Source organism: Erinaceus europaeus, chromosome 3 (assembly GCF_950295315.1).
Source record: "Erinaceus europaeus chromosome 3, mEriEur2.1, whole genome shotgun sequence".
In the NCBI taxonomy this organism is placed as follows: domain Eukaryota; kingdom Metazoa; phylum Chordata; class Mammalia; order Eulipotyphla; family Erinaceidae; genus Erinaceus; species Erinaceus europaeus.
The window spans coordinates 110446368-110460477 of record NC_080164.1 but is presented as its reverse complement, the minus strand read 5'-3'; the positions used below and the strand labels follow the sequence as shown (position 1 = coordinate 110460477).

Here is a 14110-nt window from a genome sequence, read left to right as displayed (position 1 = left end):
TTCAAGCCCCCAATCCCTACCTGCCAGGGGAAAGCTTCACAAGTGGAGAAGTAGTGCTGCAGGTGTCTCTCTGCCTCACTCCCTCTCAATCTCTCTCTTACTCTCAACTCCTGGCCTCTCTATCAATAAATAAATAAATATAATAAAATATGAAAAAATAAGCAGGACATTTAAGACAGACACAATGTACAAAGACATGATTAAATAAAACTTTCTAAAATGAAAGTCACCTGAGTGTCTATATAGTCAGAAAGAAAACATGACATCATATAAAACATTCAACAACAAAAAGAAAAAAAAAGGAACCCAATCCTACAGCTCTAGAATAATGCTGAAAGAAATACTGATTCATTGAGTGTACTAGAGAAAAATTACCATTTACCTACTTTAAGCTCAGATTTTTCCCCCACAATACAGACTTCTAAAACTATTAACAAAAGCCTACGTGAATGATCTCAGTAATCCCATTTGGAGTCTCCTGAAGTATTTGCTATTAAAATTGGATTTCACCTGGGAGACCACAGAGGTTCAGGTAACTGTGTGACTGCCTTTCATCACACAGTGTGAACATGACAGGACTAGGAATGAAGCCCAGGTGAGAGTCAGTTATTGAATTAAAGGGTAGATAAAACACATATGCACAAATCCTACATACAATAAGGATACATCTTCTAGTCTAACAGTGTTTCTGCTAAAGATTATCAGGGGTGATAATAATGCTGATGTTGTCAAGAGATTAAAAATGTATCTTATTTTCTTTTGTGTAATTAGTTGAATAAGTAAATTCAGTGATTGAGGGAAGTGAAGTAGGAGTCAGGAGAGGAGGGTATTCTAATAGGTGGTTAGAAAAATTTATGGTGACAGAGGTAAATAGCATAATGGTTATGCAAGCGGACTCTCATACCTGAGGCTCCAAAGTCCCAGTTTCAATCCCCTGAACCACCATAAACCAAAGCTGAGCTGTGACTGCTCCAGTTAAAAAGAAAAGAAAAATTTATTATGTTCTCTTTAGATCTTTTTGATAAATTGCTGAGTTCATTGTTCTAAATAATCACAGGGGACTATTTTTTTTTATTTAAGAAAGGAGACATTAACAAAACCTTAGGATAAGAGGGGTACAGTTCCACACAATTCCCACCACCCAATCTCCATATGCCATCCCCTCCCCTGATAGCTTTCCCATTCTCTATCTCTCTAGGAGTATGGACCCAGAGTCATTGTGGGTTGCAGAAAGTGGAAGGTCTGGCTTCTGTAATTGCTCTCCCGCTGAACATGGGCCTTGACTGGTCGGTCCATACTCCCAGAGAGAGTCTGCCTCTCTCTTTCCCTAGTGGGGTGGGTCTCTTGGGAAGTGGAGCTCCAGTACACTTTGGTGGGATCATCTGTCCAGGGAAGTCTCGTCAGCATCGTGCTGGCATCCAGAACCTGGTGGCTGAAAAAAGAGTTAATATACAAATCCAAACAAATTGTTGAACAACCATGGACCTAAAGACTGGAATAGTGCAGATGAAGTGTTGGGGGGTATTCCCTGTAGGCTCTTGTGTACTTCAGCTTTCAGGTATATACTTTTCCCGAGTTTATGGGCACATGTGAACATATGCTCTATCTCAGGGGACCTGGACTATATCTAGGTTTGGGGACTTTATTGGGGAGTGGAACATCTGGAATGGAATTAGAGAATACTATGAAAGGAAAGGTCTCACCCAAGTGATGAAGCTGAAGGGTTGTCATTCCACACCTGAAGTCTCTGTACACTGTCTGAAGTGAAGCATGCTGAGGTGGCACTCGTTGCATTGATTAGGTTGCAATTCATGGATGCAATATTATTTGATTTGGATTGAGAGAAGCATGCAGGAAAGTGGGTCCCACCCTAAGGTTCCAGGACTAGGGGAAATATAGGCTCTATAGTGGAAATGTGAAGTTCCTGCTGTCTTAGGGTTCAAGAGGACAATGGATAGTTATTGTTATCACATTATTTGGTGATTGGGTTAACTTTGGAAAGTCCCTTTGTTAGGGTTTGGGGTATAATACCCAACATCTTGTATATAGTTGTGCTACCAGTTGCTTCTGTTCTCCCTGGTCTAGGATTTTGAGAGAGTCAACATATCAAAGACAGCCTATGTATTAAAAATACTCAGTCTGTGTTTTAAGAAGTTCTAGACATATGATCAAATTTCCCCCTCATATTAATTAAATAGTGGTTTATGTCTACACTTTAATAAGAGTGTACATAAACACCATTCCCATCACTGAAATACTGTGTCCCATCCCAACCACCCACCCCCACCACCCACCCCCCACCTCCCATAGCGCCGGGAAGCCCAATGGCCACCCTCCCCTTCACCACAGGGTTTTTACATTGCTGCCCTGCAGTCGATTTAATCAGATCCTGCTTTTAGTTTCCCTTTCTGTTCTTCTTTATCAACTTCTGTTGATGATTGGGGACAACCCATACTCATCTTTATCTTTCTGACTTAGCTGACTTAACATAATTCCTTCTAGCTCTGTCCAAGATGGGTCAGATAAGGTGGGTTCATTGTTCTTAATAGCTGCATAGTATTCCATTGTGTATATGTACCACAGCTTTCTCAGCCACTCATCTGTTGTTGGGCACCTGGGTTCCTCCCAGGTTTTAGCTGTTATGAACTGTGCTGCTATGAACATAGATGTACACATATATTTTTGGTTGGGCATTATGGAATCCTTGGGGTATATCCCCAGGAGAGGAATTACTGGGTCATAGGGAAGGTCTATGTCTAGCCTTGTGAGAGTTCTCCAGACTGCTCTCCAGAGAGGCTGGACCAATTTACATTCCCACCAGCAGTTCAGAAGGGTTCCTCTCTCCCCACAGCCTCTCCAACATTTGTTGCTGCTACAGGGGACTATTAAACACTTTTACTTATGGTTAATAGTGGCCCCAAACTTATGTATATATGTACCTAGTTCCCTCAGCCTTAGTCTATATCTAGGATCTGTAACTTTTCTAGAGAAAACACTATCTTAAGTGGAATTAGGGAGTCCCATGTGTTAGGAAAGGTTTAGCCATATTATTGGGGTTGGAAGGTTGACATCTCTGGCTTGGAGTCTCTGAATACAACTGAAGCCAAAAGGCAGTGGTGACATAATGTAGCATGGTGGTGACATTGGTTGCACTGATTTAGTTGAGGTCAGCAAAGGAGTATAATAGGATAAGGAATCTAGAGAGGAGACATCAAGAAAAAAAAAATCCCAGAGGCTCCATGACTGGAAGAAATAGGATCTTTTAATTAGTTTGTTTATTATTGGATAGAGACAGAGAAATTGATGGGGGGGAGAAGATAGAGGGAAAAAAACAGATGGACACATGCAGCTCTGGTGTGCCACTGGTTGGCCCCTATGAAGACAATGGGAAATATTCTTTGTAGTCTTGAGGTTTTAAAAAAGGCAATAGAGTAGTGTAGATGAAGAGTTGGGCAGGTCTCCATTCTGTAGATAGCTAGTAGGCATATTTTAGTTATATTCCAAAAGGCCTGTGGCTATACTAGTTTTTTTTTTTTTTTTTTCTTTCCCCTGTGTCTGAAATGTGATATGCAGATGGATCTTAGTTATTGTCTGGGGAGATGATGTCATGGCTAGAAAAGGACCATAAAGCTGGATCAGGGAAGAGAGTAGCTCCCAAATATGGGAAAGGTATATCAATATTGTTGAATGTAAACCCCATCGATTTGATGTGATCTGGGGCCCATATTCAGCTTAGGAGCCTATGTGACCTCTGCATCCTTCTAGATCTGACCTCACATACTGTGATCATCAGTAGGAAAAGTTCAAGATGCCCCAATATCAGGACGCATCTTCATCAGGTGTACCACAGAGTATGTTGTCCAACCTCCCTTCAGAGGGTGGAACATTCTCTACCATTGTTGATCCAAGCTGAGGGCAAGGTCCTATGGGGGTATACAAAGGGGTCTGTTTTGTTGTTCCTGATAGAGATGACTGGTAACTGGGGAAAGAGGAATTTATTTTAGGTCTAGAGCCAGCATGTCTGTTTGGGAATCTCAGGACTCCCCAAATAGGGCCCCAGCTGATGGGGTGGCCTGATAGTGACTAAAGAGTCATCATTAAAATATGTCAGTCTCTTGCCCTTATTCAGCTTTTGCAGTCCTTGTTTTGATAAGGTTAGCTTTGGAGTGAGTGAGAGAATTGTAATAGGAAGTAGGTGAGGAGGGTATCTAAGTCTAATTTGATAATTTTCATTATGAACTTCATACTGACTCACCATAGACTATTGTGTACTTTTCCTTTCAGGTATATATTTTGCCCTATTTTATGGATACATGTGAACATATGCCCTATCTCATGGGACCTGGTCTATATCTATGTTTTGAGACTTTGTTGGGAAGTGAACCACCTGGAATGGAATTAGAGAATCCTATGAAAGAAAGGTCTCACTCAAGTAATGAGGCTGAAGGGTTGACATTCCATGTCTGACATCTCCAGCCTTTATGTTCATGATTAGCCAACAACTTGTTTGGCTTTATATGTTAACTCTCTTTTCACCCACCAGGTTCCAAATGCTAGTATAGTGCCAACCAGACTTCCCTGGGCAGATGAGCCCAGAAAGGTGTCCTGGAGCTCTGATTCCACAGAACCCCACCCCACTAAGGAAAGAGAGAGACAGGCTGGGAGTATGGATAGACCTGGCAACGCACATGTTCAGCTGTTCAGCGGGGAAGGAATTACAGAAGCCAGGCCTTCCACCTTCTGCATCCCACAATGACCTTGGGTCCATACTTTTAGAGGGTTAAAGAATAGGAAAGCTATCAAGGGAGGGAATAGGATAGTGAGTTCTGGTGTTGGGAATTGTGTGGAGTTGTAACCCTCTTATCCTATGGTTTTGTCAGTGTTTCCTTTTTATAAATAAATATATAAATAAATAAATAAATAAAGCAATAGAAGGGCCCAGGTAGTGGCACACCTGGTTGAGTGCACATATTACAATGCACAATGACCTGGGTTCAAGTCCCTGGTCTCCACCTGCAAGGGAAAAATCTTTGCAAGTGGTGAAGCAGTGCTGTGGTTGTTTCCTCTCTCCCTGTCTATCTCCCCCTTCCCTCCTTATTTCTGGTTGAATCTATCCAATAAACAAACAAAGCTAATAAAAAATTAAGAGAATAGATAGTTATTATTATAACTATGTTAGTTGGGAGATTGGTTTTCTTTGAAAATCCCATGGTTGGAATTTACCTTACTATAAACTTTGTCTCTCTCATTAAAAATAAACTTAAAAAGGTCTTTTAAAAAAGAAAGTAGGAGGGCAGGGGTAGATAACATAATGGTTATGCAAACAGACTTTCATCCCTGAGGCTCCAAATTGTAAATTTAATCCCTTGCACCACCATAAACCAGAGTTGAACAGTGCTCTGGTTAACAAAAAAAGAGAAGAAAGGAAGAAAGAAAGAGAGAGAGAGAAAGGAAGGAAGGAAGGAAGAAAGAAAGAAAGAAAGAAAGAAAGAAAGAAAGAAAGAAAGAAAGAAAGAATGAATGAATGTAGGGGGCCAGGTGGTGGCACACTTGGTTGAGAGCACCTGTTATAATGTACAGTAATCGGGGTTTGAGCCCCAGGTCCCCAACTGCAGGGGAAAAGCTTCAGGAGTGGTAAAGCACGGTTGCAGTCTCTCTACCTCTCTATCTCTCACAACCCTCTCAATTTCTGGCTGTCCCTATCTGGTAAATAAAGCTACTTGGAAAAAAAAAAAAAGAAGAAGAAGAAAGAAACAAAGAAAGACAGACAGACAGAAAGGAAAGGAAGGAAGGAAGGAAGGAAGGAAGGAAGGAAGGAAGGAAGGAAGGAAGGAAGACAGAAAACTCAGTCCTCTAAATTTTTTGGGTGGGGGAGATAGCATAATGGTTATGCAACAGACTCTCATGCCTGAGACTCCGAAGTCCCAGGTTCAATCCCCCACACCACCATAAGTCAGAGCTGAGCAGTGCTCTGGTGTTTCTGTGTCTCTCTCTGTCTGCATCTCTCAAAAATAAAATAAATTTTAAATTTTTTATGCATTCTGATGAGTCTACTAGCTCTTCCTCTAGGCAAATATTTTAACATATTCAACAATGCTGCTTTAAAAGTGCCCATAAAAACACCCCAACCTTTAGAATAACCCTGTTCCCAAGTAATGGGATTTCCAGAAATCAGGGGGAAAAATGTATTCTTGAGATAATTAGTCTTGGAGGCTATTGGACAGAAGAAAGACCAGAACTACTTGACATGACTCTGCAAATATCTGAAATGACAAGGTGGCCTGGAGCTGATGGACTTAGTTAAGCAAATGGCAATGAACTCTTGGTCCTAGGCTTGGGACAGCTTTTTTTCTTAGGAAATAAGATAGTATGTCCCAATTAAATTTGCAAGAGAACAGACTTCAAGCAGAAATGCAAACATTCTGTCTTCAAGACCTACAGCAGAGTTTCAGATCTGTTACAAGAAAGAACTGAGTGGAAAATCCATTACAAAGAGATGACCTGTTGACCTCAGAATAATCCTTGTGGTTTTCTTGTCCTTCCTTCTGCCTAAATCAACATTCACTTCTTCTTCTTCTTCTAGCGTTTGCCCTTCTTCCATAGCCAGTTAACATCGTCAGGTTGAGCCTGATGTAAAGTTTCGAGACCTCCTTTGAATCTGGAGAGGTGGCAGTCATTAACTATGTGGGTCATAGTCTGTCTGTAGCCGCAGGGGCAGTTCGGGTCATCTCTGGCAGCGCACTGCCCATGGCTAATGCAAAAGAAGAGGGACACATCTAACTAACCATTTGTTTGGCTTTATAGTGACAGAAAGGAGGAGGGAACAAGGAGATAGAGAGAGGCAGAGAAAAAGAGACACCTGCAGCCCTGTTTCACCCCCTATGAAGTTTCCGCCCTGTAAGTGGGGAGCAGGGGGACTTGAACTCTGATCCTTGTACTTGGTGACTGTGCTTTACTGACTGAACCACCATCTGGCCCCACATCTTCAATCTAAGATAAAATAGAAGATTAGAAATTTAAATGTAAGGGAGTCGAACGGTAGCACAGCGGGTTTAAGTGCACTTGGCATAAAGCGCAAGGACCCACGTAAGGATCCCAGTTTGAGCCCCAGGCTCCCCACCTGCAGGGGAGTAGCTTCACAGGCAGTCAAGCAGGTCTGCAGGTGTCTATCTTTCTCTCCTCCTCTCTGTCTTCCCCTCCTCTCTCCATTTCTCTCTGTCCTAACAACAATGACATCAGTAACAACACCAATAATAACTACAACAACAATAAAACAACAAGGGCAACAAAAGGGAAAATAAACACATAAATAAATAAATAAATAAATATTTAAAAAAATAAATTTAAATGTAATGAAACTGTTAGCAAGTGTTAGCTTGATTTCCTTTCCAGGACAGGTAACAAACCAAATAATATGATTAATAGATGGTTTTCCTGTATTGAGGTAAAATATCCTTTGGGATTTGGGCTAGGTTCATTTCTACCTATTGATAATCTTTCAACAAATGGAATTTGTTGGAAAATATGCTAATACACAAGATCCATCACCTCAGGAGTCTAAGTGGAGACATTCAAGTCCATTAAATCATCTTCTTTCTTGAGTGTTTTGAACCCAACTTTGCCAAGGATATTTTCTTATTGCACTGTGTCGTAAATCATATTACCCCACTTACAAATTGAGGTGAGAGTGTTTTGCTTTTTTAGTTTTAAAATAGATACAGGAGACAACATAATAAAATTACTTGCAATCACTCATTTGCTTAACATTATGTAACGTGATTTAACACTATAATTTTGATACTATGAAACTGTTCTCAGGAAATAAGACATAGTGTATATACATATGTAAAAAACAACCCCCCCCATTACTCTGAGGGAGGCAATGTGTCAGTTTTATGCTATTTATTATTCAAACGCAAAATGAATGGGGCCAAGCAGTAGCACACATTACAGTGAGCAAGGCCCCAGGTTAAAGCCCCTGCTCCCCACCTGCAGGGGGAAAGCATCAGGGGTGGTAAAGTGGGGCTACAGGTGTCTCTCTCCCTTTCTATCTCCCTCTCCTCCCCAATTTCTCTCTGTCTCTAACCACTAATAAATAAATAAAAATATTTTTTTAATTCTAATTGACAACAACAGGGTTTATTTATCACTCCGAAAATAAAAGATTATTTTACTGGAGTGTTAATTACAATGGAACTCTAGATACCAAGTAACACATAACTTTCATATTAGCAGTCACCATAGTTAATCATGCTGGAACATAAAAGTTAATTGAATCTAAGAAATCCTAAATTACTTAGATGTAAAAAAATAACTGTACTAATTTTGGTGAAGTGTTATTACCCATTCTTCAATAAAAACAAGAAAAAATGAGTCTTTGATGGCTTCTAAAAATTGACGTCTCATGAAGAAAATCTGCTTTTTTAGTATCTCTTTCAAGATTCAAACTTTTAAGTTCAAAAAGTGGCATGATTTTCCACAATCACTTTATTTCTAAATAGAAAAGTACAACTTTGTATAGACAAATTTGACATAAATATTCAAATTTCTCTTAAGCTGAAATTGCATTTCAGGATTCTAAATTTTTATATACATGAGCACTGTTTTTGTCACAACAATATTTTTTAATGAAACTGCACTTTTATTTGATTGGCATTAAATCTGTTGACAAAGCTGAACCAATATTTTCCAATTGGGAAATAGAGAAGGTTAAATTTTTAGACAATCAGAGAAGCAAATTAGACCTTTCTCTAGACAATTCAGTCAATAGCCACCATTTATGAGGCAAGCCTAAGTGACTTTAGTTTTGCCTTGTTAATTCCACATTTACAGAAAACACTTTAAGGATTTCTTCCCAGGAGACTACTTCAAGACAGGGAACAGCAAACAAAGGAATTTGTGTCCTTGTCTTCAAATCGATTAAAATACAAAGCTTGATTAAATCTGAACATTATCTGTTCTTTGTACTTTAAAAATTCTCAGCTGAATTCCATTCTTCATTGCACCCTATTCTTTATCACAGCCCAGGAAACTTAAAGTACTTTACTTAGTTAAGTAACTAGGGAAATTTTTCAGCTCTTGTTACAATGTCCAGAAATTACTCTGCAGTAGAAAACAGGAAAAAAAAAAAAGAAAGAAAGAAAGAAAGAAAGAAAGAAAGAAAGAAAGAAGAAAAAAGATGGAGATCTCTGGGGGTCTGGTGGTGGTACACCTTGAAACCATGTGTAAGGACATAGGTTCAAGTCACCTGTGCTCACATGCAGAATGGAAGCTTCATGGGTGGAGAAACTACTGCAGGTGCCTCTCCTTCTCTTTCCCTCTTTTCCCTACATCCCTCTCAATTTCACTCTGTCTTAAAAAAAAAAAAAATGCAAAAGGCACTGCTGAATTGATCTTCAGCAATAGCCCTAGTGGCAACAAAGTAAACAAATAAAAGAAAATATAGAGAACTTTACAAATTGTGGGAAGTTGTTCTATAATTTTCTTAATCAGATCATTCCTTGACATCTCAATGAAACTCAAATATCTGCTTTAAATTAATCATTAACTTATTTAATCTAACTCTCAAGAAAGTTACAGATGTACAGCATTACAACTAATAACATCAACTCGTAATTAAAACCTATGTGTATCATTTTGAAAGAATAAGGAAAAATGTAGATGTCTGAAAAATCAGAATGTTGTATGTCTTGTTAGATTATCATTTATAGTTACTCTCGCTGTCTATAAGAACTATTGATCAGGGGAGCCAGGTGGTGGAGCATTAAGCACACATGGTGCGAAGCACAGGGGACTGCGTAAGGAACCCAGTTCGAGCCTCCGGTTCCCCACCTGCAGGGGTGTCACTTCACAGGTGGTGAAGCAGGTCTGCAGGTGTCTATCTTTCTCTCCCCAACTCTGCCTTACCCTGCTCTCTCCATTTCTCTCTGTCCTATCCAATAATAACAATGACTATAAACAAGGACAACAAAAGGGAAAAAAATTTAAAAAATTAAAAAAGAATTATTTATCAGGAATGGACAGGAGAAAGAACTGGGGTAGTCTTGTATTAACTGTAGTAACTTAATACGAGATCATTTTTTCCTTTTCCTGTCATGTATATGTTTACAAAACACAAATTAGATATTAAAAATTTACTATCTAAATTGGGGTGTGCTTGGCAGTGGTACACCCAGTTAAGTGCACGTAGTACTAAGCACAAGGAACTGCACTAGGATCTAGGTTCAAGCCCTTGGTCCCCATCTGCAGCTAGGAGCTTTTGCAAATGTCAAAGCAAGTCTTCAGTTCTCTTCTCTTCACTCTCTCTCTCTCTCTTGTTGTTGTGAGCGGGCTGCGGAGAAGAGAGAGAGGGGGTCTGGAGCAAAGAGGAAACACAAATCTTTATTTGCACTGGCACCTCAGAGTTGGGTGCTAGAGAGGCAGGTTGGGCCATGTGGAGATAGCGAAAATGGCCGCCTCACATAGTAACCTTTCCTGCGTCTGAACACCGGAGTGAAGCGCTGGCAAGAGAACGAGGTGCGGAAGAAGAAGGGCTTTTATAGGAGTAGCTTTCGTGAGAATGGGAAAGGGGAGGAGTAACCATAGCACTCCAGGATAGGATAATGACTCTCATGAGAATGGGAGGGGGGAGGAGTAACCAAAGCACTCCAAACATCGGGGGATATAGACAATGCCCTGAGGGCACAACATGGCTGAACAGGCACTCAGAGAATGTCCCAACTCTCGAGGGAACTAGCAATAGCCTGAGGGGACAACATGGCAGATGTGACTGCATCAGCACAATTTCCCAGCACTCTCTGTCTCTCTTTCTCTCTCTCAACTATCTCCCCTTCATCCCTCAGCTTCTCTCTTTCCTATGCAATAAGTAAATAAATAATTTCAATCTGTTCATCATAAATTGTACCTTAATCTTTTTTTTCCTGATATACAAAATGTTTCAAGCATCTGTATCCTCCATAAACTTGAATTGCAGTATAAAGCATCCTCTATCAATTGGCACAGAGATCCGACCACTGCAACTACATCAAGTGAGGCACCTGTTTTTGGTTTTTCAGTGCATATAAAACTTATCTTCATACTAATACCACATACAGTTACTGTTACATAGGATTTTTAGCTTTGTTACTAGAAAATAAATCATCTGAACCTTCATCATTGTTGCTAGTGGAAAGTCTTGCTAACTAACCAGACTGGTGGGTACTTATGGTAGCTGTAGCAATTCCCCCCCCCAATATTTTATTTTTTATTTATTACTGCATAGAGACAGAGAGAAATTGAGAGAGAGAGGGGAAAATAAAGTAAGAGAAACAGGGAGAGACACCTGTAGCCTTGCTTCACCACTCTTGAAGATTTCTACCTGCAGGTAGGGACTAGAGACTTGGGCCTGGGCCCTTGGTGGAGCAAAACCTGGAGCTGATGACCAAACGGGATGTGAAGGCAGAAAATCACGTCATGAAACTGAAGCGGGAAATAAGCTTGCTCCAGGTTCAGAGTTCCAACTTCAAGCGTGAAAATGAATCCCTGCATTCAGGCCAGGGGGCCAGCCTGACCGTGGTGAAGCAGAACACAGATGTGGCCTTACAGAACCTCCGTATGGTCATGAACAACGCACACTCCTCCATCAAGCAACTGGTTTCTGGAGCTGAAACATTTAATCTCGTAGCTGAAATCCTTAAATCTGTAGACAGAGTTTCTGAAATTAAAGAGGAAGAACAGGAATCATGAACCACTAAGATGCTTCCAGCTCAACACTGTTTGCATCTTATAACCACTACTTACTGGATTTTTAAATGCCATGTGTCCTTAAATATGCAGTCTTCAGCTGCAGTAAAAATATTTGTCATGAGATGCCAATTTCCCAGCCTAAGCCAGTATTATTAGCCAGCCGAGTGAGGGGCAGGTCCCATAAGGGAGAGAGCCTGTAAGCCTGTAGTTCCTAGGTTGTCCTTAGTGAACTCTCAGCTCTTTTACAGACTCTAGTGATGTGTGTGTGTGTGTGTGTGTGTGTGTGTGTGTGTGTGTGTTTAAGCCAGTGATTATTTTTTGATTACTTAAACATGAAAACAGTTCTGTATTAAGTTTTTTCCATTGTCACCACAAAACTAATCATAAGTTCAGCCAGTTACCCTTGGTTTGCTGCATAGAGAAACAGTGAAAGAGTGATGACTGAAATGATTGTTGGGGGTGGAAGCATGGATCTTCCCTCTGCCCATGTAGGTTCACATCTGCCCCATCACATGACTCCTGTTGTCAGCCAGGGAGGGGATGCCCCATCTGTTGGGTGCTACCATCTTCCCACAGGGACAAAGGTGGATATGGGCATCCATCCTTGTGAGGTCCTGTGATCATGCTTCTTTATGGGTCGACAGATTAGAAAAGTTGCTTTTAGCCAGAAGAGTTCTGATGTGTCAAGTGACACTTTATACAATGAAGTTTAGAATTCAGGAATTTAGAATCTATGTGGAACTTCTGGTTATGCTATTTCTCCCAGATGCCATCCTAATTGCTTTCCCATGTTGGCAAAGTATAATACACACTGTGCCCTTTTTTGGGGGGGGGGCTGTTTTCCTGCATATGTTAATATTTTTAAGTAATTTTCCCTTCCTATTCAAATTGACAGTTTATTTAATAAATTCTGAAGTTAAAAAAAAAATAAGAATTTTGGTCTGTACTACCAGAGGGATAAAGAATAGGGAAGTTTCCAATTGAGGGCATGAGGCACAGAACTCTGGTGGTGAAAATTATATGAATTATACCCCTGTTATCTTACAATCTTGTTAATCATTAGTAAATCACTAATTAAAAAAATGTTTAATGAAATCTTTCCTTGGGGGAAGTCAGTGACCACTCTTTCCCAAGATGTTGCTTAGGGTGATCATCAATACCTCAGCATTGATGGAAACTGAAACTCAACCAACAGTCGTTCTATATGATGAGGGTGAGAAGCCAAACTGCCAGATCTTAATGCACCTACACAATTTTTTAAAAGAAAATATGTATTCTGTCCAACAACATCATATATTTAAAACCTACACTCTATATCTGACTTAGTTGTTTTTCCAAAACCTTTTATTGGGGAAATAATGGCTCACATTACTTCCACCACCAACTTGTCCTAGGGACACAATGACCCCTGTCCACCCCCAGCACTCCTCCTAGTTTTATATTTGGATAATTTGAAAACTGTCCTCCTCCTCCTAGGGTTGTATTCATTTTTTTGTCAGCTCAGCAATTGACACAAATGAGCAGTTTGCATTCTTCTTGGTCAGTTTCTTGAGTAATTACAAGTAGTGAATGTAGACTCTTCTGTTTTATGGCATGTTTGATCTCCTCTTAAAGTTCATATGTGAATTAGCCCATAAATCAAATGCTCAATGTCATATTATTTGACATCACATCTACCGGCAATAAATATGGCTACCCAAACTAATTAAGCAAAATGCATGTGGTAAGAAGTTAGCCTTAGACAACCTCACCAATGTGTCCTGGATCCTCACCTCTCCAGAGCCCCACCCCACTAGGGGAAGATAAAAACAAGCTGAGGGGTATGGATCCACCTGCCAACACCCCTGTTCAGCAGAGAAGCAATTATGGAAGCCAGAACTTCCTACCTATTCTGCACCCCATAAAGGTCCATACTCCCAGTGGGGGAGAAATGATAGGGGAAAAGATGACTAAAGGGTTCTGAACTCCAATGTCATCAGGACCCAGAGAGACGAGGAAAAAGGGAAGGAGGTTTGGATGTAGTAATAGGTGTCTGTGTGACTTGGAAGAGAAGATAGGACCAAAGGAAAAAATGTGCAAATACATACAAATATAGACAGATGGTTGTAGAAATAATAGTTAACCTGTATCTGCAATCTAGGAAACTATTGTCACTTCCAGTGAGGCGGTTGGGAATTCAGAACTCTGGTGGTGGGAATGGTGCAGATTTGTACCCCTGTTATCTTGTGATTTTATAAGTCAATACTAAGTCACTAATGAAATTAAAAAGAAATAAATAAGTTAGCCTTAGAGTTCCACCAGAAATATGCATACCTTTTGTTTTTGTTTTTATAAATCGTATAAATGTCACCTCTCCCAGATAAGAAATGTGATTTACTTTGTGACA

At 40.1% G+C, this 14110-nt stretch overlaps 1 protein-coding gene across 1 annotated transcript; it reads left to right on the top strand.

The window, feature by feature from the left end:
* The first annotated feature begins 11399 nt into the window (after nt 1–11399).
* On the top strand, nt 11400–11733 carry LOC103124273 (endosome-associated-trafficking regulator 1-like). Its single transcript, XM_060188597.1, has one exon. It carries the CDS (start codon nt 11416–11418, stop codon nt 11722–11724), a length of 309 nt encoding a protein of 102 aa, XP_060044580.1. The 5' UTR covers nt 11400–11415; the 3' UTR covers nt 11725–11733.
* Nucleotides 11734–14110: the final 2377 nt, after the last annotated feature.

Coding starts and splice junctions, on each gene's coding strand:
- LOC103124273 (XM_060188597.1), top strand. CDS start 11,416: ATGACCAAACGGGATGTGAAGGCAGAAAATCACGTCATGAAACTGAAG.